General features: G+C 41.1%; 1 protein-coding gene across 1 annotated transcript in view; it reads right to left on the bottom strand.

Moving 5' to 3' along the window:
• Positions 1-26,046, bottom strand: part of LOC127662857 (peroxidasin homolog) — a 102,699-nt gene that overhangs the window by 40,233 nt on the left and 36,420 nt on the right. The window contains exons 2-6 of the mRNA XM_052154234.1: positions 18,726-18,797; positions 17,615-17,686; positions 7,243-7,314; positions 6,785-6,856; positions 2,235-2,306 (exon numbers count right to left, since the gene is read on the bottom strand). Of these exons, the coding sequence (XP_052010194.1) occupies positions 2,235-2,306; positions 6,785-6,856; positions 7,243-7,314; positions 17,615-17,686; positions 18,726-18,797 (360 nt within the window). The remainder of the gene's footprint in view (positions 1-2,234; positions 2,307-6,784; positions 6,857-7,242; positions 7,315-17,614; positions 17,687-18,725; positions 18,798-26,046) is intronic.

Here is a 26,046-nt window from a genome sequence, read left to right as displayed (position 1 = left end):
GCCATCCGGCGACGTATCCTTTTTAAAGCAAACTAGTTCCTCAGTGAACTTCACAAAAGAGCACGAGCGTCTTTTTAAAGATGCCTCGCACCTGCGGTTCATGCCGCACCCCTCTCAGCACCGGAGACCGCCACATCATCTGCGCTCTATGCCTGGGACTGGGGCATGCAGAGCTCGCCTTCGCTGACGGCGGATGCGACCTCTGCGAGGAGCTTCTGATGTCGACCCTGCGGGCTCGACTCGAAGCGCTCAGGACCGATGCCGCCGTGCCGCCTTCTGTTTCGCCGCGCCGGAAGAAGCGCCGCTCCCAAAGGCTGCCGGAACCAGGTTTAGAAGTAACTGTCTTGCCGGAGCCTCTCCCTCGAGCATCGCGTTCACCCTCCCCGCCCCCCCGGGACGCGCAGGGGAACTGATACGCCTCCTCACACAGGCCGTCGACCGCCTCGGGCTCGAGTGGTCACCGCCTCTGAGCAGGCTCCCAACAGACTCGACGGCTGCTTTCTTCAAAGCCGTCACCGCGCGGCGCCCGCGGCCCGGGCCGCTCCCTTCCTGCCGGAACTCCACGCCAGGCTCTCTAAATTGTGGAACGCGCCTCTCTCGGCCAGGATTCGATCCCACGTCTCCACCTTCCGCCTGTGTTGGCCGCGCCTATTCCAAGATCCTCCAAGCGGACCTTCTTCGGGAATGGGATGAGAAAGGCAGGCACCCAGAGGCTGTTACAGATCTAAGGAGCGTGACGGACCTCGCCCTTCGCGCCACCAAAGCTGCAGCTCAAGCCCTAGGGAAGTGCATGGCCTCGCTGACTGTAACCGAGAGACACCTGTGGCTAACGCTAGCCGACATGGGAGAAGCTGAGCGCTCCACGTTCCTCAATGCGCCGCTCTCTCCGTCCGGTCTCTTCGGTTCCGCGGTAAGTGGCATTGTTGACCGTTTTTCGGAAGTCCAGAAAGCCACCCAAGCCATGAATCTCTTCCTGCCTCGCCGCGCTAGCTCCTCTGCAGGCCGCCCACGTAACCAGCCTCATGCACGAGCATCTTCACAGCACCCAGCTCAACAAAGCCAGACTTCCCAGCGTCGACAGGGCGGCCGCCCCAGATCGCGCTCAGACAGCCGCCGCAGACCGCCGCCCCCCCTGCGGGCCTCGGCCTAAGATTGCGCTGAAACCTGAACAACGGGTTCCTCCTAGCTTTGTTGAAAAAACGACGGCTCAGTCCTGCCGCGGCCGGACCACCGTCAAAGCTTCGCCCCCTGTCAGTCCCCTTCTCTCAGGCTACTACAGTGGTGAATTCAGCAGCCAACAAGCCGGTGTTACTACCCGCTTGCCTGCACTCAAACGCCGTTTTCACGGCGACACAAAAAGATCTTGTAAAGAGCAAACATGTCTTATGTGTAGAAAATGTGCCCACAATCCAGTGTTCACCCCTACACACAAGCATTACACTTCCCGTGTTCCTATCAGAGCACACTCACATAAAGCGGGCACAGCCCGCTCGAGTGTTAGAGTCAATAAACGCGCCCACGAGCCCGTGCACGCGTCCCCTCTCTGCCCGCTGTCACACGGCCAGCAAACACCTCTCTATGGGTAAGTCCCGTGCCCGTGACTATGCTCGCGCATCACTTAACAGATGTGACTCTTTCCCCCATTCATCTCAATCGGGAAGTCACTCACAGAACAGCATGTCCCTGCTGTCTGCGAGCAGTCATGCATAAGCACAATAAGCGCGCTCACACATTCTAGGCTCACACATTCTCGGTTACCTACGTAACCTCGGTTCTCTCTAGATGAGGGAACGAGTATTGTGTAGCTGGCCGTGCTCGCGCCACGAGCGATTTTCGCTTCATTCAATGAAAACCAGGGTTCCAGGGACAGTGAGTGCGCGGGCGCCTCTCATTGGGCGCGAGTTCACGCAAGTTCGTCTATAGGCTGCAGCAGTTGCCGCAGAGCAACCAATGAGCTCGCTAGCTAGCCCGCTCAAGGTCTGCAGTTGCTGCACTGCGTTGACAAATGATACAAAATTAAGGATAATTTTTTGGCTTCAATATCTCAGAAAAGATGAATCTTTCCCGTAGCGTAAGCTAGCTTACGCAATACTCGTTCCCTCATCTAGAGAGAACCGAGGTTACGTAGGTAACCGAGACGTTTTTTAATGCCTCTTATTGAATGTGCAATCATGATTATGTTCACGTTTATTATTAATGCAGACAGATGAGTAATATTAGACATGAATACTCACAGTCTCTTCATGGACTGCAGATGTGAGAAGGTTCCTAATGCAAGATGAGTTATTCTGTTGTTGTGCAAAAATCTGCAACACATCAATGGGAGGTACAGGTTCAAAGGTGCATATTTACAAATCAGGCATATGCAATCTTTGACCACAATAGGAAAAAACAACATCAAATGCTATGTTACTAAATAGTATTAAATTTGGCGCATTAACTAGAAATTAATGATACCTCAATTGACACAGCTTGCTTGCTTTTGCCAGTTTTGTCATCTAAAAAGTAAAGTCATACCATAGACTTACACTGAAGTAGGCTACCCAAGTCATGCATATCTAGAGACCAGTATATCCTACAGATGTGCGGTTGGTCTCTAGCAACTGCATAGTTATACATTAAAAAGCACCTTGAAGCATTGTGGTGGTTAATGTGGGTATGACATATGGATAGGATATTGATCTTGGCGGACTAGCAAATACGTAGACTTGCACTGCTTGAACATACACAGACTTGCTTAGTTATGCATGCTGCAGCACAATTAAGGTATACATCAATAAAATTCTCATGTAGCAGATCTAGACAAGTGGTGCTGGGGAGGAGGAGGGTTTGTGCAAAAACTCTCATAGAGTGCTGCAGAGAAACCTGCTTACTTGCAAACTGAGCAATTTTAAATGTTAGGCAAAGACTGAGTTTGCAAGATAATTGGCTACCTGATTACATTTCAAAGGACCAATCAGATTACCTTGTGAGCCAACTGGTTTGACATATCATATGTTAGTGAGCTGATTGGCTAACATAAAACAGTTTTAAAGAACCTATCAGCTTGTGCCATGTAGAGTTTCATGCCTGAACAATTTGTAATTTCTTTTTTAGATTTTCGGGAAATAGACCAGACTAATTTAAATGGTTTGTATTCAGTTTCATACCCTATTTTAGTCATTTAACTTCTATACAATTTTCTAAAAACCCTTGTATACTTGTAATACTTTATATCAGTTTTATGTCTTTCAGAGCAAGAGGAGATTTTAGTGCAATAAGAGTGGATTTCTTAATGCTTTTAGCTTTGAAATTCACAGTTCATTCTGTTACAGGAAAAGGGCCATTGAAGTAGTACAGCGGGCTAATCTGTGATGTTCCCAACAGTCTATATGCTCTGAGGAAATTAGATGTTGAGATGACAGCCCACAGGATGTTTTTAATTTAAACCAGGTCAGATAGGGCCACTTTCCCAGTGACTGCACAAAAGGAATATTCTGGGTGAAATACAAATGACTGTATGGAGTCGTTTACATTCTGGCAAACAAAGAAAAACTGACCTTAATAAGCACAAGCAAAAATTTGAAGCTTGTATGTTTGTTAAAGCACTTGCATTTTATCCCTGTGCATGCATCATGCTGATATAGCTCATGCTAACTCATACAATGTTTAAGTGTTATGGTAATGACTAGTACTTTAAAAGCATGTTGCAGATCCTGTCCATACAGCTTCAGTTGTATTGAACCTGTAATATTCCTTTAACTCCAGCACTGAGCACTTGTTTGTTAGTATTTGTTTATGCACAAGTGGCTCTGCCGTCCTCATCTTTGAAACAAATCAGAACGTGCGTGGGTGAATTTCCGAAGGAATCCTGCGCCACAATCTCCAAACATTTAAAATGAGGGCCAAGAGAAAGCAGAGACACAGATATGGAAAGACATATTTCCAACTGAACTGGTCTTTTACTGCAGGACTGCAAGTCTAGCTATCTGTTTTATTTTGCATATAGTTTAAACATAAATGTAACTGTGGAGGTGAGGGCATGGTCAAGTGCCCATCTGGGGAGAGAGAAAGTGGTAAAGACATCCACCTTAGATGAATTGTGACTAATTACTGCTATGTTCACAGTGAGAGTCGGGGGAGATAAAAGATGGCCAGTCCACAGAAAGAGGGGAGTAACACACCAGACACTGTGTATTTATGATCAGAGACTTTTTATGATTATTGTTGAAAACCTGGACCTTGTTTCAATTTATGCTGAAAAACTGTATTTTGTTTGATTTATGATGGAAAGCATTTCTGTTTTATTTTAATAAAAGCTGACTCACTTGGAACGTGGAAACTGGCTCTAGCTTCCTCCTTTATCTGCCCAACAACAAACCTTTGTTTCACTGGTGTTGAAACCTGGGATAAAGAGGAAGGGTACGCCGCTATGGAGTCGTCTTCACTACTGGAGGAAGTGTACCGATCCCTTGCCAGCATCCACCAGGCTCAACACCAGGCCCATATGGATCTCTGGGCAGAGCAGCAACAGCGCTTCTAGGCACTCCTTCGAGGCCAAGAAGAGGACTGACGGGCATTGCACAGCATGGGGCCCGGCAGCAGCGAACCCCCATGTGATGCTGGCGAAAATGGGGGCGCAAGATGACCAGGAGGCCTAAAATACTGTTGTTTGTTTTAAAGGCTCTTAATAACCAGACCCCGTCATATATTAGGGATTTAATACAGCCATACTTGCCAACTAGGTCTTTAAGGTCTGAAGACAAAATGTTATTGCATATACCTCGGTCACGTTGTATACGCAAGGGTGATCGAGCATTTGCAGTTGCTGTGTCCCTAGGCTATGGAATCAGCTACCACTTGACATTAGACAAGCTTCATCAATTTCTATTTTTAAACGTAGGCTTAAAACGCATTTTTATTCTCTAGCGTTTTGCAGTATTAAATGAGATTGTCTTTTCTTTTTTTTTTATTAATGTATTGTAGATTCATCTGTACTTGGCGTGTTTGTTTTATTGTAATGTATTGTATATTCATCTGTACAGTACTTCGGTCAGCTTTGCTGTGTTTGAGTGTGCTTTAGAAATACATTTTACTTACTTACACATATCCGATTTTTTTCAATTATAAAGATCGGTGGTATCAAGTGATGCAGGACGCTAAGACAAAAGAAGATACAACCCAGTTGTTAATACCAAGGAGCCATCGGGAAATGTTGTTCCAGGCAGCTCCTCATAGTCTGATGGCATTCGGGACAGGGGAAAACATTAAGCCATCTCATGGGCCATTTCAAATGGCCTGGCATTTGCGCTGATGTTAGCCGGCCACCCCAAAAGTGAAATTGCGTCCTCTTCCGTTGATCAAGGTTCCCTTTGACAGAGTTGGCATGGACCTCGTCAAGCCATTAGAACTGTCAGCTTTGTCAAATAATTTCTATGACGTGTTCTTGCCTCTCCCCCGGCCTCACTAATCTCATTAAACACCACATTGAGACATCCCCAGGGGTAGTGTACGTAGTTGTCCCTAATGTTTAACCGAACACAAGAAACAAGTGGTACGGGAAGAATTAAATGTCATGCTCAATATTGACATAACAGAAGAATCCCAAAGCAATTGGACCAGCCCGGTGGTTCTGGTGCCTAAGAGCAATGGCTTGGTCCAGTTCTTTGTGGATTATAGGTCAATGCTGTGTCAAAATTTGATGCTTATCCAATGCCTTGTATTAACGAACTGCTCAATCGGTTGGGGTCGGCTCGCTTTTATCCACACTGGATTTGATAAAGGGATATTGGCAGATCCCTTTGACACTGATGTCCTGTGAGAAAATCTCCACACCATTTGGTTTACTCCCTAATTGTTCTCTCCCTTTTTTGTTACAGATGGATGCATTGGACAGGGGGCTGGGTTCTGTACTGTCCCAGGAGGTGGAGTGGGAGGAGCTGTACATTAGTCAGAAGTTCTCTATGAAAGAGGATAAGTAGATCACCATAGAGATGGAGTGCTTGGCCATCAAGAAGATGGACTATTTATTGGGATGGCATTCACCCTCTGTTCGGACCATGTCCCGCTCCAATGGCTCCACCCTATGAAAGATGCCAAGGCCCGGATCACCCGTTGGTATTTGGCACTCCAGCCATTTAAATTCGAGGTGGTCCGCAGATGGCTGTAGCAGGCTTCCTCTCCAGAAAAAAAGGGGGGCAGTCCTGACGGTTCCCCCAGCCTAAGTCGGGTGGTGGGGGTATGTGGAGGTGAGGGCGTGTTCGAGCACCCATCTGGGGAGAGAGAAAGCTCTAAGGACATCCACCTAAGATGAATTGTGACTAATTACCGTTTCTATGTTCACAGTGAGAGTCAGGGGAGATAAAAGTCCACAGAAAGAGGGGAGCGACACCAGAGACTGTTCATTTATGATCGGACACTTTTTACAATTATAGCTGATAAGCTGGACCTTGTTTCAATTTATGCTGAAAATAAGTCTTTTGTTTGATATATGCTGGAAAACGATTTCTGTTTTATTTGAATAAAAGCTGACTCACTTGGTATGTGGAAACCGTCTCCCGCTTCCTCCTTTATCTGCCCAACAATGGACCTTTGTTACAGTAACCCACTGGTTAAGGATGTTTGCCAGAAACTTATTTTAACTTGTGTTTCTGAGTTAACTAACAGCCAATCTGAAAATTAACAACCAGATTGAATTCTCTGCTTTTTGATCTCATATCAAATGGGAGATATTTCCATGACTAAACATGCAAAACTGAAGAGATTCTGACCAATGACTGAGGATTCTGATTAATTTGAGACTCACAATCGCTCAAGTTTTGGTAGGTGTGAGAAAGACTCGGGCTCCATTGACTCGATGTTGTTGAAGTGCAGGTACCTATGAGAGAAAGAGACATCACATGTACAGTGTTTTAATTGCTCTGGACATGGTATCTAGTGCAAACAATCTCTTATTAATGCTTTTCTTCAGAGATGACTATATTTTGAAAGACACCGTTTGTTGCAGCCTGATATCATGCATTTCTCTTTTAATCATTAATTCTCAATCTATGATTCTATATTGACCAGTTTTCAACATTTACTGTATTGTTTGTTGGTGTACAGATGAAACTTCATTTCTCAGGCATTTCTCATGTGTTGTTCAGTGTGTATACCATTATCCTTTAAATAAATTATGCTGCAATTTTTCTTTTGAGTAGCAAGAATTAATTGGGAGATATTAAGAAATGGTCAGAGGAAGTAATGGGACAATGGATCACTTACAGTTGTTCTAGTGAGATGAGTCCCTTAAAGGCTTCCCGGTCTATTGCCTGGATGTCATTCTTGTACAGATAGCTGAAAAAAGGAATGTTCAGGAATATTACAACGTATTGGGAATCTATTGTCATACAGTGCCACTTGTACTGACACTTTAAACAGTCAACAACTACAAAATGCAGAAATATAAAGAAATGTTAGACGAACTGTCTGTATGACATAAAGTGTATCATAAAAAAGGTTTTGAATCAAGTATAAGTAAAGACTGAATATTGATAGCACATAATAGACAGCTTGTGGGAACAGAAATAAAAGTATGTGGTTTTTCCTCTGAGTGACCGACAGGAAGAATACTATTCTCTCTTAGACGCCTGGGCAGCTGGACAACAAGACTGTGTGTGAACTATCACAAATGTGTGATGATCAGAGTCCAAGAGACATTGAAAGAATTGAATGAATGAAAGGAGTAATGGATGAATTTCACAAAACCTGTCAAGAGTGTGTCCGGGTCATATTTCATATCACAACCAAAAGAAATAAAAAAAAGAATTATAGTTTGCATAAAGACTATTTTTAGGACCATTCTGTTTTTTAGCATTGAGGCTTTTTTTTTTTTTTTTTGTTTTTTAACACAAGCACCCACACCCCCATTGTCATTGTTGTCATGTAAAAACAAAAGTGACGCTTTACTGTACAAGGATGTATTCATTAACATCAGTTAACTATATTAGTTAACATAAATGAACTAGTGAATCAGGCTTGGTTAATGTTAATTTCAATATATACCAATACATTTTTTTATTAAAATCTGTATAAACGAACATTAGCTAATCCATTAAGAAATAACATGAACGTTTTAAAAAATGAACTAGGGCTGTTGATTTAAAGTGTTACTTTAGTGTGATTATATACATAAAAAATGTACAATTAATTAAGCTTTCTGACTCGTACGTAAATTCTGCAATAAAATTATTATTTTTCTACCATCGGAGCAATTCAACTTAAAGAACATGTAACTTGTTGGTTTCATTGAGTCACGTCAGCAGTGGGCAGTCAGCGCACCTCAACATACCTCAAAAGCAGTGCAGCCACCGAATGGCAGCCCACCACAGGTTGCGTTCTGGACGGCTGGACAAAGCACAACAGAATGCAGGGATCACGAGTCACTATTTTTCAAAGTTTCAACTATGCATCTTTACACAGCATCCAAAAAACTTCCTTTCATGCGCTTAAAACCAGTGAGACACTCCAAAAGCGTCTATCTGACTCAACAATTACAAATAGTGCAGACGGAACACAATAACGCGTCCTGTGAAAACAGAACAGATTCACAAACTCATCAGCAAAATGGATTGCTGTCGACTGTAGGCTTGTTCAATGATATGGGAATAAATGTTTTTGTATTGTCTAAGCAATGTTTTACTCACCTGCCACAATGATGCAATATATTTTAATCAGAGTTGTATAATGTGGCAGGGCGGAGGGTGCGGCCGGGTCGTGATTCTACACACCCAGTCCATTATCAGGCTAATCAAGCCTCCGAGAGGGATAAAGGCCGACTGCGGAGGATGGTTGTCACGGTTTTGTGTTGTCCGCACCATGTTTCGTGTGGTCCGCACCATGTTTCGTGTCATCTGCACCATGTTGCGTGTCGTCTGCAACGTGTTTTCGGTTTTGCCGATCACGTTCCATGTCACGTTCCCTTGTTGTCCGCCCCATGTTTCCCGTTTTGCCGATCTCGCTCCCTGTCATGTCTTCCTTGTTGTCCGCCCGTGTTTCACTGTCTTTGTGAAAACTACACTTCCCTCTTCCCGTCGTTTCCGGCCCTGTCAGTGCGTTACTGTCCGCACCTATCTGTCATTTTGTCATTACTGTGTCTCTTTATTCAAACCCCGCTGTTTTCCCTTCCCGTTGTCGTTTTCTGTTCGTCGCCCATGTCTGTGCTCGTTACCCTCGCTTTTGTTTTTTATTCATGTTTCTCCACCTTAGTTTGCTTTTTCCCATCGTGGACCTTTGATTTGCTCCTGTGTTTGTTTATTTTGTCAATGCCTTAATAAAACTGAGTTTGGATCTGATCCACCTGTCTGCCTGCTCCTGCTTCCCACACAAACATTACAATGGTGCGGGAGAGAGAGATAGTTTACGGACATGTCCGTCGTGTGTTTGTGTCTGTTTAAGTTTATAATTAAAATATTGTTTATATAATCAAGCCAGTTCTCGCCGCCTCCTTTCCATTGAATTCTTTACACACACACACACACACACACACACACACATATACAGGTGAAACTCGAAAAATTAGAATATCGTGCAAAAGTTCATTAATTTCAGTAATTCAACTTAAAAGGTGAAACTAATATATTATATAGACTCATTACAAGCAAAGTAAAATAGTTCAAGCCTTTATTTGATATAATTTTGATGATTATGGCTTACAGCTTATGAAAACCCCAAATTCAGAATCTCAGAAAATTAGAATATTGTGAAAAGGTTCAGTATTGTAGGCTCAAAGTGTCACTCTAATCAGCTAAACACCTGCAAAGGGTTCCTGAGCCTTTAAATGGTCTCTCAGTCTGGTTCAGTTGAATTCACAATCATGGGGAAGACTGCTGACCTGACAGTTGTGCAGAAAACCATCATTGACACCCTCCACAAGGAGGGAACGCCTCAAAAGGTAATTGCAAAAGAAGTTGGATGTTCTCAAAGTGCTGTATCAAAGCACATTAATAGAAAGTTAAGTGGAAGGGAAAAGTGTGGAAGAAAAAGGTGCACAAGCAGCAGGGATGACCGTAGCCTGGAGAGGACTGTCAGGAAAAGGCCATTCAAATGTGTGGGGAGCTTCACAAGGAGTGGACTGAGGCTGGAGTTACTGCATCAAGAGCCACCACACACAGACAGGTCCTGGACATGGGCTTCAAATGTCAAACGTCTTACCTGGGCTAAAGAAAACAAGAACTGGTCTGTTGCTCAGTGGTCCAAAGTCCTCTTTTCTGATGAGAGCAAATTTTGCATCTCATTTGGAAACCAAGGTCCCAGAGTCTGGAGGAAGAATGGAGAGGCACACAATCCAAGATGCTTGAAGTCCAGTGTGAAGTTTCCACAGTCTGTGTTGGTTTGGGGAGCCATGTCATCGGCTGGTGTTGGTCCACTGTGCTTCATTAAGTCCAGAGTCAACGCAGCCGTCTACCGGGACATTTTAGAGCACTTCATGCTTCCTTCAGCAGACAAGCTTTATGGAGATGCTGACTTCATTTTCCAGCAGGACTTGGCACCTGCCCACACTGCCAAAAGTACCAAAACCTGGTTCAATGACCATGGTATTACTGTGCTTGATTGGCCAGCAAACTCGCCTGACCTGAACCCCATAGAGAATCTATGGGCGTTATAAGAGAAAGATGAGAGACATGAGACCAAACAATGCAGAAGAGCTGAAGGCCACTATTGAAGCATCTTGGTCTTCCATAACACCTCAGCAGTGCCACAGGCTGATAGCATCCATGCCACACCGCATTGAGGCAGTAATTAATGCAAAAGGGGCCCAAACCAAGTACTGAGTACATATGCATGATTATACTTTTCAGAGGGCCGCCATTTCTGTATTTAAAATCCTTTTTTTTTATTGATTTCTTGTAATATTCTAATTTTCTGAGATTCTGAATTTGGGGTTTTCATAAGCTGTAAGCCATAATCATCAAAATTATATCAAATAAAGGCTTGAAATATCTTACTTTGCTTGTAATGAGTCTATATAATATATTAGTTTCACCTTTTAAGTTGAATTACTGAAATTAATTAACTTTTGCACGATATTCTAATTTTTCGAGTTTCACCTGTATATATACATATACACACACACACACACACACACACACACACACACACACACACACACACACACACAGTATTATTTGTAATTATTATGTTGCTGTTTTTTTGTACATAAAATTATCTTTATTTGGAGGGCTTTCTCAGCAAATATTGATATATGCGTGTGATTGCAATTACTTAAATTAATAAATCAGCATGTCATGTAATTAATTGACAGCCCTAAAATTAACATTAACCAAGATTAATAAATGTTGTTAAAAACTGTTCCCTGTTAGTTCATGATACCGTATTATTTACTAATGTTAACAAATATAATTGCACTGTAAAGTGTCAACCAAAGAATTCTCACTCACATTATTATAATGTGAAAAAGATAGATTATTTTTATTGTAAAGTATTTATACATCACTGCACATTCTACACTACTAATTAACTAATTCATATATTTCATTCCATAACAGTAAACACCCTTAACTTGCACATGCATTAGCACTTGCACATGTACATACGCCATCCCGTTATATGTATGTCTATTTATACTCGTACCTTAATTTATATTCTGTCTCACTGTAATGCTCTTGCACTTGTTTCTCCTATCACTCAAAATAGTGAACAATTGACAATAAAGCTCCTTCTGATTCTGATTGCAGGGTTTGTTGCACTGCCTTTTATTTATGCTGAGTAGATTTTCCTGTAATCTAAATTTTACAGTAATGAGTATCTAATGGATAGGGGATGGACTCTATTCTTCTCTGGAGTTTCCCAGGGTGTGAGGAGACAGGCGTGTGTGGGGATACCCCGGCTGAGCGCCACTACGTTGGAGTTTACCCCGGTGGACGAGAGGATTGCCTCCCTACGCCTACGGGTTGTGGGGGGGGGGACTCTGACTGTTGTCTGTGCATATGCACCGAACAGCAGTTCAGAGTATTCAGCCTTCTTGGAGACCCTGAATGGAGTCCTGAATAGGGCCCCAGTAGGGGACTCCATAGTGATGCTGGGTGACTTCAATGCACACGTGGGAAATGACAGGGACACCTGGAAAGGCGTGATTGGGAGGAACGGCCTCCCCGATCTGAACTCAAGTGGATGTTTGTTATTAGATTTCTGTGCTAGTCATGGATTATCTATAACAAACACCATGTTCAAACATAAGGATGCTCATAAGAGTACGTGGTACCAGAGCACGTGGTACCAGAGCACCCTAGGCCAAAGGTCGATGATCGATTTTGTAATCGTGTCGTTGGATCTGAGGCCATATGTTTTGGACACTCGGGTGAAGAGAGGGGCAGAGCTGTCAACCGATCACCATCTGGTGGTGAGTTGGGTCAGGGGGTGGGGAAAGACTCTGGACAGACCTGGGAAGCCCAAGCGAGTAGTGCGGGTGAACTGGGAACGTTTGGAGGAGGTCCCTGTCCGTGAGATCTTCAACTCACACCTCCGGCGGAGCTTTTCAGGCATCCCTGCGGAGGTTGGGGACATTGAACCGGAGTGGGCAATGTTCAAAGCTTCCATTGCCGAAGCCGCGGTGGAGAGCTGCGGCCTCAAGGTTTTAGGTGCCTCAAGGGGTGGTAACCCTCGAACACCGTAGTGGACACTGGTGGTCAGGGAAGCCGTCCGACTGAAGAAAGGGGATTTGTTGTCCTGGAGGTCTCCGGAGGCAGTTACAAGGTACCGACAGGCCCGAAGGGCTGCGGCCTCGGCCGTGAGGGAGGCAAAGCAGTGGGTGTGGGAAAAGTTCAGAGAAGCCATGGAGAAGGACTTTCGGTCTGCACCAAAGTGTTTCTGGAAAACCGTCCGCCACCTTAGGAGGGGGAAACGGGGAACCATCCAAGCTGTATACAGCAAAGATGGGACGCTGTTGACCTCAACCGAGGAGGTTATTGGGCGGTGGAAGGAACACTTTGAAGAACTCCTAAATCCCAACATGCCCTCAATGCTAGAGGCAGAGCTGGAGGCTGATGGGGGATCAGATTCTATTTCCCTGGGGGAGGTCACTGAGGTAGTCAAACAACTCCACAGTGGCAAAGCCCCGGGGATTGATGAGATCCGACCAGAAATGCTGAAAGCTTTGGATGTGGAGGGGTGTCATGGATGACACGCCTCTTCAACATAGCGTGGAAATCTGGGACAGTGCCTAAGGAGTGGCAGAACGGGGTGGTGGTTCCCCTCTTCAAAAAGGGGGATCAGAGAGTGTGTGCAAACTACAGGGGTATCACACTTCTCAGCCTCCCTGGTAAAGTTTACTCCAAGGTGCTGGAGAGGAGGGTTCGGCAGATTGTCGAACCTCGGATTGAAGAGGAACAATGCGGTTTTCGTCCTGGCCGTGGAACGACGGACCAGATCTTTACTCTCGCAAGGATCCTGAAGGGACCTGGGAGTATGCCCATCCGGTCTACATGTGTTTTGTGGATCTGGAGAAGGCGTATGACCGGGTCCCCCAGGAGAGACTGTGGGAGGTGCTGCGGAAGTACGGGGTGGGGGGGTCCCTTCTTAGGGCGATCTAATCCCTGTACATCCAAAGCGAGAGCTGTGTCCGGGTCCTCGGCACAAAGTCAAGTTCATTCCATGTGGGAGTTGGTCTCCGCCAAGGCTGCGCTTTGTCACCAATCCTGTTTGTGATATTCATGGACAGGATATTGAGGCGTAGTAAGGGTGGGAGGGGAAGGTGTGCGGTTCGTTGGGCTGGGGATCTCATCGCTGCTTTTTGCAGATGATGTTGTCTTCATGTCATCGTCGGCCCGTGACCTTCAGCTCTCACTGGATCGCTTGGCAGTCGAGTGTGAAGCAGCTGGGCTGAGGATTAGCACCTCTCAATCTGAGGCCATGGTTCTCAGCAGGAAACCGATGGAGTGCGTACTCCAGGTAGGGAAGGAGGTATTGCCCCAAGTGAAGGAGTTCAAGTACCTCGGGGTCTTGTTCACGAGTGAGGGGACAATGGAGCGGGAGGCTGGCCGGAGAATCGGGGCAGCAGGGGCGGTATTGCACTCGCTCTATCGTTGTCACGAAAAGAGAGCTGAGCCGAAAGGCAAAGCTCTCGATCTACCGGTCAATTTTTGTTCCTACCCTCACCTATGGTCATGAAGGCTGGGTCATGACCGAAAGAACTAGGTCGCGAGTACAAGCGGCCGAAATGTGCTTCCTCAGAAGGGTGGTGGGCTTCTCCCTTAGAGATAGGGTGAGGAGCTCAGTCATCCGTGAGGAGCTCGGAGTAGAGCCGCTGCTCCTTTGCGTCGAAAGGAGTCAGTTGAGGTGGTTTGGTGGCCGCCTCCCTAGGGAGGTGTTTCAGGCACGTCCAGCTGGGAGCGAAACTGGCCTGGGAACGCCTCGGGGTCCCCCAGTCAGAGCTGGTTAATGTGGCTCGGGATAGGGAAGTTTGGGGCCCCCTGCTGGAGCAGCTGCCCCCGCGACCCGACTTAGGATAAGCGGTTGAAGATGGATGGATGGAGTATCTAATGATAATTAACATTAAGAATAATGGGAATTTTCAAAGAACTTATTAAAAAGGAATTGTAATGAGAATTTGGTGGCAACATGTACTTAACTGAATAGAAAATAATGTCAAAATGCTAAATGATTCTAGAAATATGCTAATTTTATTGCATATGATATATTAATAATATAATTTATTTTATAATTATTTAATTTGAAGCAAACCGATATTAAGCAAAAAAGAATAATATCTAGAAAATAAAAATCTATGAACCTCACAAAAACATGTTCAGGTCATATTTCACCTCAAAATCAAAATAAAATAGAATTTGCAGTAAAAGAAAATGAGGGCTATTTGTAGGATTATTATCATTCTTTGCACTGACACAACCCTAAATACTTATTACTTAAATGCATACAGATGCTTTACATATTTATAATTCTCAATGATGATTCTCAGTACTGTAATATAATTATATATTGTAATTAGTGGTCGACCGATATGTTTTTTTTTTATGGCCGATGATGATATCCAGATGGTGGCCGATTGGCAATATATCACATATAGTAAATATAAAACATAAAAAAAATAAAATAAAAAAAAACTCTTATTAAGCACTACATTTACTCAATTTGACACAAAACAAAAAAATATATAATATTGCATTTTAAATGGTAGATAGCATTTTCTTCAGATTTTAGTAATTTATTTGCCCATGACGAAATGTTAAGAAAGAAGTAAATAACAGTACATACAGTAGTCCAGCAACCATGGATGGCATGTCCACATTAGCAATTGCCTTTACTCAAAAAACACAGAATCAAATCAGTACATACATTGATAGTGAAAAATACATTTATAGCACATGTGAAGCACTTTTACCTTGGGCTGCATCCGAAAACGTAGGCAGCTGACTTGCTACCTTGCTCCCTAATCAGTTATTGGCTTAACTGACAGCTGTTTTGAATGAATTGAACTCTTAAGAAAACTGGTCTCCGAACAGTTTGAAAAGCACCTAATTTTCATCCAACCTCCATATAGAGCCAAGGCAGCATTTTCCCGGGTTCAGACGCAGCTTTGAAGTTGCTCTCACGCTTGTGCGGATCTAGCAAAAGCTGAAATCTCCTGAGAGTTTAAACGGCATGGATCGCCTGCTTGGATTGTCACAAGTCCGACCGTCATGATTTGTGAATGAAAGGAGCTTTTGATCCTGAAGTTTTTAAATCTGGCTGAAAGAATACATGCTTCAGAGGAATATGTTATACGAGCGCTCGAAGGAAAGAAAATGCTGGATTTCCATGAGATTCGTCAATTTGCTACATCTGTTTAAACAAGGTATCTGCATGTTTGCAAACGGTATATAATACAAGTTTTATAAATGTTTGCCTTTTATCATTAGAAAAGAAAGTTAAGTTAAAAGTGACAGGGAACTTTTGAGGAGAGGCTGATAGAATATGTGCTCTAGAGGTAAATAAATGAGTGCTCCACAGGTTACTAGATCTGCTCAAGTTTTGTGAGGTTTGTTTATTACATCTGTTTAAATGAGATATGTGCATATTTGCAGATGGTATATGAAATCAGTCTTATTGATAATTGCCTTTTTATCATTAGGCAATACAGTTAAAAGTAGCAGGGAACTGTTGAGGAGAGAGAGGGAGAATGAAAAAGACGAGCACTTTAACTTTATGAGCTCAAACTCATCTTCCGTGGCTCTGATATGCGGACCGTTTAAATGACACTGTGTTGCACACCGGTCTATTTCATGTCTCAGTCAATTCACATGCAAGCCGGCAATTCTCAGCACCCTCAAGAAACAAATCGGACATTTTTTCAGCCTTGGTGATATATCGGTCGACAACTAATTGTAATATTTATTCATTTGGGAAGAAATATAACTCTGACATTTTCTTAACATGTTTCATAAGATTCACCGACACATATTTGTACTCCTAATCTCACCAGCTGAGTTTAGATGTTATGTAGTAAATACCAGGTGTTAAACATTTCTAACAATCAACTCTACTTCAATATAAACACAGACTGCTCTCACCACAACTAAAACTTCTTCTCTAATTGGCCTTTGACCAACACAGCGAGAAACTGTGCACCGTATGCTGCCCTGAGACAAATTGATCAGTCAGATGGATAATTTCATATCAGAGATAATTAAGCTCCAAACATGTCTAAGAGCTTCATTCCATGAGCTCACATCAAACGATAGCAATAAGAACCGCTGATTCATTTATAAATGTGGTGCGCATGGTTCATAATTTTGGCTCATATATAAAGTGAAAGGGCAAATTTAAAAAGAAATCATCATAGATCGCACATAATATTATACTTTTAAAAGAACAGTTCATGCAGAAACTAAATTCAGACTTGCCTGCTTCTGTGAAACATAAAAGGAGGAACTTTACAGAATATAAAAGCTACTTTTCTTGAAACAATATAAGTAGGCAGTGATAAATACACAATAAAGCACCATAAAAATAGCTAATGTGACTTGTGCACTATTTTCAAGTTTGCTTAAGTCATACGATGGAACAGAAACAAATTGAAGTCATTATTCTCCATTTGCAATGTGATTGGTCATATGACACAATGACCATGGGCGTTCTGCATCACTGATGTCAAACCTGACTTGACATATTTCTTGTGGTATATTTAAATACATCCACCAATTAATTTTGAAAGTGAATGAATGTGAGCAAATAACAACTAGATCTGTTCCTCACACAAAGCTATCTTATGGATTCAGAACCTATTGAATATAGCACACAAGTCATATGGACTACTTTTATGGTGCTTTTTTTTCCTTTTTGGAAACTACCAGTAAAAAAGGCCCTCCACTTTCATTTTATGGAAAACAGACATTCTCAGACTCAGACTTTCTGCAAAATATAGCTTTTTGTTCTCAATGAATGCAAGAAAATCACACAACAATATGAGGGTGAGTAAACAATGACAGAATGTACATTTTTGGTATTGTATACACCAGTATATAGAATATCTACAGTACTTGTGCAAAAAAAATCATTTCTACAGTTTCTATCAACATTTTCTAGAGTCTATATCCCAAGCTGTTTCCATGGAAGTCAAATATGATAAAGAAAAGCTCACAGATATTTAAGGTTTTCCAAATCTTCAAATGCTCCTCTTGGGATTCTTCTGATGTGGTTGTTATTTAAAAGGCTTAAAGAAAGAGGGAAAAATATATTAGACATCAAAACTGATGGTTATATAAAATCCCAAATACATTATGGTATTATGTAACATCTAATAAACTGTTCATATGTTTGAAAATGTTTAGTTTTACACAACATAATAAACAAAGAATTAAATAAAATGAATATTCATTTAGATTATCGAATACATTTTAGAGCAACTTTGTATTTTTATCCTCCCTGAAGGGGTTTTATGATTATAATAACCCCAAAAATCATGTTAACTCTGATTAACAAAACACATTAAGAATGCATCATTACATTTAAAATAAATAAATAAATAAAATAATTTCTCCCCTTTTCTCCCAAATTTGAAATGCCCAATTCCCAATGCACTTCAAGTCCTCATGGTGGCGTAGTGACTCGCCTCTATCCAGATGGCGGAGGACGAATCTCAGTTGCCTCCACATCTGAGACCGTCAGTCTGCGCATCTTATCACATGGCTTGTTGAGCGTGTTACCGCAGAGACAAGACATCACGCTATCCTCAGCGGCATCCACGCACAACTCACCACGTGCCCCACTGAGAGCGAGAACCACATTATAGCGACCACGAGGAGGTTAAACCAATGTGACTATCCACCCTAGCAACTGGGCTAATTTGGTTGCTTAGGAGACCAGGCTGAAGTAACTCAGCATGCCCTGGATTCGAACTCACGACTCCAGGGGTGGTAGTCAGCATCTTTACTTGCTGATCTACCCAGGCCTGCATCTTTATATTTAAAGTAACACAATGTTTTTCCTTTTCTACCCCACTCTGTTAACTCTATATCTCTGACTTTTCCCCCACAGCTTGACCTGAGCAGTTTATAGGATACAGTACATATGGTGACCTGACAGTGGACCAACTTTAGGAAGAATAAAGGATCTAAAGGGGGAAAATGTGACCTACATCTGGGCCGGAGTCACACAAGCATTAGAGGGCAGAATATTAAATGTGACCCATTTCCACAATACTCATGAAAGTTTCCCAAGGAGTTAAGAGTATAGAAAACATTGGCACTTACAGTGTATTAAGATTCTTTAATCGTCTGAAGGAACCTGGCTGTAAATCCTTGATTTTGTTGAACCTCAGGTCTCTGGAAAAAAAAAAGATACATGTTTTGAAACATAGCGCATGTGAAGGTATGCAGTTTATGATATTTTGTGAGTACAACTTTGTCAATGATGACACATAGTAAATATCATAACTTGGATCTGTGGATGACAATAAATGACAAGCAAAACATTTTCGGTAAAAGACTACTCCAAATTCAAATTTTAGCACTATTAGATGCAAATAATGTCTTTGCACTATTTATTATAACATTCTTTTTTGGACAGCCTTGAGAATCGCATTGGCATAAATGGACAGTCTCTAGCCTAGTTTAGACCAAACATATCAAACTGTAACCACTCTGTGTAAATAAGAATATGCCTGACCTAAAAAAAACTTAAGTATGAAGTGCCGCAGGGCTCTGTCATAGGTCCTTTGCTGTACTTATTAATATTTATATTTTTTCAATTAGTAGAGCTTTTATCCAAAGTGACTTACATTTAAGGTACACATTTCATCAGTTTGTGTGTTTCCTAGGAATCAAAACATGATCTTGGCTAGCACCATTCTTTAACAGCTTAGCTACAGGAAAATGTTCTCCTCGAACATATTCTCTTTGTAAATGTTTCTATTCTAATAAAATGTATTATTTATTGGACCACAGACTTTTAGAGGTAAGCGGAGGACTACGCCATAATCTACTTCTATGTCTATGGATGTTATGTTTAATTAAAATGTGTCATTTGAAAGTCACATTTCTAAAGCATTTTTCAACTCATCCCAAATTATGCACCAAGGTCTCTGCTCATGATGGTTTTGTTCATGCATTCATAATATCATATGATTCATATCATATTTGGTCCAAGTCATCAATTTCAAAAACTGTTTTTTTATGATTAAACTTTAGTTTTTAGTCAAGTGTTTCAAAACTTTGACTGGTAGTGTATGTATATGTATATATATATGTATGTAACCAGGGATTGTCATGTTTTATTACTTACACGTATAATATTCATGCAAGAATGTCATATTTAGTATGTAAATGCTTGCTTGTTTGCATAGAGAATGTTTATGACAACGAATGTCTCTTGTACTGTTGTCAAGATATAAATGTTCATGAATAAACATGCACTATTTTTGAGCAGGAGTTTGTAAGAATCCTCCACAAAGGATTGTATATCAACTTTGGGAAGACAGACCAGTTGACCATATGACTCTGAAAAAACACTTCTGATTGGCTCGGGACACCTTTGGGGTGCGGCCAATTTCAGTTCAAAACTTTCCTACCCAATGAAGAACTCTCTACTCTTCTGAAATCTGCTCTTGCAATGGTCTCTTGGTCTCCTCTTTTCGGCTCTCTTGCTTAATCCAGATCCTCCATGCCATGTAGAGTCCAAGGAAAACATCGGGACACCAAAAGTCCAGAGGAAGCCTCTCACTCTCTGCTCTACTGTTCACACACCCAACGGAAGTCACAAGTTCCTCCTTGCAGAAGGCCTCGATTCAACCAGACAATAACTATCACAATCATAACAGAGTCCAAGACATCGACGGAACAAACTTTCTACAAACGCCAAACAACAAAACAACATGAGGAAACATCAACGCAAGGAAACGCAATGCAAGGAAATACAACGACACGCAAGTACATCTCCAGACTTTTTCTCAAAGTGCTGGTGTATTAGTTGAATACTTTGGGTAATCCGATTGCAGGATAAATGGTTCTTAAGGAATTGTCAACAGACTCCATAAAGATAATTTTCACTGTATTGATCATTCTGTCACTTTACTCATCAACCGGTTTCATGTTGTATGTGTTAGATTAGTTTATGTTTAGAATAGCAATAAAGTTTGTCTGTATTCAAAAGATAATTTGACTGTGGTATATTTTAATAAATAATCTCATCCCTGTTTTTAAAAGATTTCGCTTCAAAGCTATACCTATATTAGTAATATTATTGTCAATAAGCCATGAGAATAATATTACTCCAATAACAGAATTAATCAGAATTCCCTTATTAAAGCTAATTCCTTACAATAGAAATTGTGAGCTGATACAACGAGACACTGTATTATGATTTTAATGGTGGAGAATTTTATTCAGACAAAAAATCTTGTTATTTGTCATTTATCTAATTTATAACGGTTGTCGAATGCAACTAATTCCATTATAAATTTCCTTACACAATAATGTAGAATAAGGACAGTTTATTTTAATTCCTAGCTCACACATACTGTTTCCTACATATAATGGTGGTGGTATGTGGGCACTTTAACCCATCCTGTGTACATTTATACTACCAAATTCACTACACATAATGGTGGAGGTGCGCAGGCACTTTAATCTGTACCGTGTACATCTACAATAACCAAATTTCCTACATACTGTATATACAAAACCCACCATCTCAGCCTTTCAAAGCATACTTTTTTTGACTACGAGGGAAAACTGATGTGTTCGACACAAGCACTAAAACCGATTTGTGAAACTCTTAAGTACATTCAACGGCAAGCACATGCACTGACAAAGCGCACAGACAAGGACTGTCGACATGTCGAGAAAAACTGGGCAGCACAGGCAGTCCATGCAGACTGTGCTGATGACGAAATTCGTGTCATGCATACTGTGCGCGATCCGATCTGGATCCATGACCTTTTCAGTCATTCAGATTATTGGATAAGAATTTTTTTTAAATCAGAAGAGTTCGCACTCATGAGAAGTATTTTTTAAGAGCACAGCATAACCAGAAATGTTTTTTTACAGTCAAAATTCCAATGACTTGTCCATGCCTGGAAACCTCTTTTTTTTATTACTCTGATATTTGTAGATTATTCATGTCTGTTGGAACCCTGTATACAAATACAATTTAATTGAATCAAACTAAAATGTAAAAAAAATGTAAAATCACATTAAGTCTGCAGAATATCCTTGGTGCATTTGCCAGTAGCAGTGAAACACCCAGTCTAAGCAGGGTACAAGTGCTCAGTATCTGCACCATAATATAATTTTCCCCTGTATGAGAACAAATAACTAAAGAATTAAGTTACAATCAACCAAAGACTGGCTTTTTTTTTTTTTTATCAAAGATATCACAACATAGATTTGGCTTGCCAAAACCAGCAAATTACTATGTGAACAGGGCATGTGTCAGCTGGCCTTTAGCAGCTGTTTCTCTAGAACTTTCGATGAAACACTCAAGGACACAAAGACATCTCTACACTTCAAAAGCAGCAATGATCACTAGCTCTATCTTTGAAGAGCACAGATACCTGTCTAGGTCAAAGAGTTCACCCACTCAACCTGGTGAGTTCGGCTCAAAAAAATCATATTGTTTGCATTTGCCAGTCAGAAAAGTTACCTTTTTTTTTTTCATGAGGACAGATTGATTGGGAATAAAGCCAGTGACATGGAAAATAATATAGTAAAAAATGCATTTTATTTTGTACAATGTTTGAAGTAATATGTAATACATGCAGGTCAATGCAATAAAGAATGCACTGATTTATAGATCCGTGAAATAAAACAGATGCTTTATACACTTGCCAAACTCCTTCACCCAAGACTGAGCAGTACTCCTACACTTAAAGAACGAGGATCATGCTCTTTAGATCAGTAATGGAAATATTTTAAGAGTGATGGTCATCTACATCTTGCTGGAACAGCTACATCTACCAGCCATTCCTGCAGATCTGTATGTCCAACATTCAACACAAGTCGTGCGAGGTCAAAGTGAGAATAAATTCAAATGGTTGGAATTTCTCACCAACCAGATAACTGATGAAACCTCTTGCATAAGACATCAAACACCTTTATAGTTCATAGTATAACCAGATCTTATTGACTCTGATGTAATTCTACCAGAAATAATATAATATATTGATTAATCTCCCAGCCCTATAAGCTAGTAACTTGTAATTGTAAACCAAATCCATTTTTCCAGATTTCTTCTGCTACTAAGTGACATCTGGACAATCTTAATGCTGATAGGCTTTCGCGACAACACGTCATGCAAATTTCTCACTCGAGCTGGACAATTTCATATGTTCGAATCGTGTCATTCGTGACACCGGTGCGAATTCGCATCTTTGCATTGACATTGTGTGTAATCACGCTTCGTGAAATGCTAGCTTCGCATTGTATGTGAACGCACCATTACACAACCAATGCCTAAACCTAACCAACAGTGTTTTAAAATATAAATGAGACGTTAAAAAAGACATCCTTATGCAACCAATGCCTAAACCTAATCGATAGTGATTTTAAAATGCAGAAGCAAAATGAAAAGCATATTTTCTGAAGCAACCACATCATCCCGTTTCGCTTCACTATCGTGTCATGTGTCATACAATTCCGGGTGACCACACACACAACGCCTCTTCTGAGGAATGGTTCAGTCTTTTTCAACATTTCATTGTGCCTCTGTTCATCCATGCAAAGCTATACTGATCAAGAGCATAAAAAAACATTTACTCGTGATTTTACTCCAGAAGTTGTTCAACTTAAAGGTATAGGTAATAGTATACCTAAAAATAGCAACTCTGTAATCATTGTGTAAACTAACCCTGTAATCGTTCTGAAAATCTAACCCTCACCCTCGTGTCATTCAAAACATGAATGGTATATGTACATTGATATGCATGAAGGCATTTGTATGCAGGAGAATATAACCTATATTAACAGCAGCCAAGCAACTGCACAAGCACATGGAACCACATGTCAGATTGGAACACAAGAGAGAGCCCACAGAAATGGTGGAAACACATCAAGACTTGACCCTATGGTTATTTGCATAAACACACCCCTAGGATGTTATGATTGATATCATCCTCATTTGTCAGTTTGTCTGCATCCTTCTTAGTTTTTAGCTTAGTTTAGTTTTTTATATACTTTTGCGACCCAGCATCCACGTGTGTGGACATTGTATTTTGGCTTCGCTATAAGCATGCATAATTTAAACCGAGTGAATACGGTTCACAAGACTCTACACTGTCATTTAATGGTTAAACTTCTGGCTCACCGGGTCACGTGACACAACAGCATGGCATTGATTTCCGTGAAGCACTTCTACAGGCGCAGAGCCAACAAAAGTGCCTCTGGTAAGAAACCTCAAAGTTTTTCATTGAAATCGATTTGGTTGTAAAGAGTAGCATCTCTAGTTTTGTTTGACATATGTGGAAAATGGGACCTTATTCCCTCAAAAGTTGAAAAAACATGTTAGTTATTTTGAATCACTTTCAACGTTAACACATCTGTGGGTCATTTTGCTTCATTTTAATATAAATATTGTTATTTTATTTTGTTTTCACTGTACAATGCGGTTCAATTCATTAACATTAGTAAATGCATTCCTATATACACTCACCGGCCACTTTATTAGGTACACCTGTACATCTACATATTCATACCATTATCTAATCGGCCAATCATGTGGTAGCAGTGTAATGTTTAAAATAATGCAGATATGTGTCAGGAGCTTTAGCTAATGTTCACATCAACCATCAGAATGGTGGAAAATGTGATCTCAGTGATTTGGAACGTGGCAGGATTGTTGGTGCCAGAGGGGCTGGTTTGAGTATTTCTGTAACTGCTGATCTACTGGGATTTTCACACACAACAGTCTCTAGAGTGTGTGGAGAAGGGTGCGAAAAACAGAAAAAAGCTTGTGACACGTATTACAAAATTCATATTATTCTGCTGTTGAAAATAATCGAGAGTAAGAAATAAATGAAAATAAGGTGCATTTCAAACTGTTCTGAGACCATGCAGACAGACAGCACACTGGAGGTTAAGTCATTCACTAAATAGGGAGCAAGGGTGCATCCTATATCTTTCTATGCAGCCAAGTGCAATGACTCCTAAAATCCAAACAAAAGTTCAGTTTCAGGCTGCAGATGATGTTTGGATAACTCAACATGTTTGAAAGACATGGAACAATTTCCATGATTCAGAATTTTATAATGCAACATTTTATTTTAACATGGTTGGCAATGAATAGATGCTGGCCATTACTTTTAATCAGAATTAATTGTTGAACTTAATATATAATCAGATGTACTGTCTATAATGTCTCAAAAACATTAGACATTATATAGCTTGGTATTATTTAAAATTCCACAACTTAGTCTCGCTGTCCACATATGTGGCTTGTTTATTAGGTGCTACAAGTTACAAATCAAAAAGAGCTCAATTTCAGTTCCTACTAGGGATGCACCGATCCAATACCTGGATCGGTATCGGCTCCAATAGTGAAGCTTTTAGATGGATCGGGTATTAGTCCGACAAGCCCGATCCAATTCCGATACTGTGTGTTAGTCATGTTTGTTTCGGTCAAGCGAAAAAATTATATTAAGTAAATATATAAAATGCACGTGCATTTCCAGCGTGTCAGTGAATGGTGCTGCTCGGTTTACCCACACTTGTGGCTATTTTTAGCCTTCAAGTGGTGCGCAATATTTCAGCAATAAGAACAACACCTCACCGGGTTTTTCCTGGCTCAAAATGAGGTGGAGGTGGTACAATACTGATAAAAAAAGTGACGTTAAAAACACGTAAACGTTGGCTTTGCGTTAATGCACTACTAATGACCTGGCAACTGAATACTAGTGTTCATTTTGTCAGCTGTTTTTTAAATTTAGTCTTAATCCTGTGTCAAATGTCCTTTTTAGTTTTTATCATATTTAGTCAACCTATTCCTACTTTTTTTTCCACACACACACACACACACACACACACACACACACACACACACACACACACACACACACACACACACACACACACGTTGGTCTACCTATCATTATGAGGACTTTCCATAGACATAATGACTTTTATACTGTACAAACTATAGATTCTATCCTCTAAACCTAACACAACCCCTAAACCTAATCAATCACAGAAAACTTTCTGCATTTTTACATTTTCAATAAAACATTGTTTAGTATGATTTTTAAGCGATTTGAATTATGGGGACACTAGAAATGTCCTCATAAATCACATTTATAGCATAATACCCTTGTAATTACTAATTTGTAACTTACAAAATTGTCCTCGTAAATCACAAAAACACGCGCGCGCGCGCACACACACACACACACACACACACACACACACACACACACACACACTTTATTGTTGTTATTTTATTGTTGTTATTTTTCACATAAGATTGATCTTATCATGATCATCTCATGATGATGGCGTTGTGAGCTTCAGACAGCGTGGGTGAGAGACGAGCTTCTCCATGTTCAGTGCGCATAACCGGGCGGAACTTTAAATCTCTCCCGGTCTCGAC

Source organism: Xyrauchen texanus, chromosome 22, assembly GCF_025860055.1.
Source record: "Xyrauchen texanus isolate HMW12.3.18 chromosome 22, RBS_HiC_50CHRs, whole genome shotgun sequence".
NCBI lineage: Eukaryota > Metazoa > Chordata > Actinopteri > Cypriniformes > Catostomidae > Xyrauchen > Xyrauchen texanus.
The sequence above is the reverse complement of the archived record's forward strand: the minus strand, read 5'-3'. Positions and strand labels throughout refer to the sequence as shown.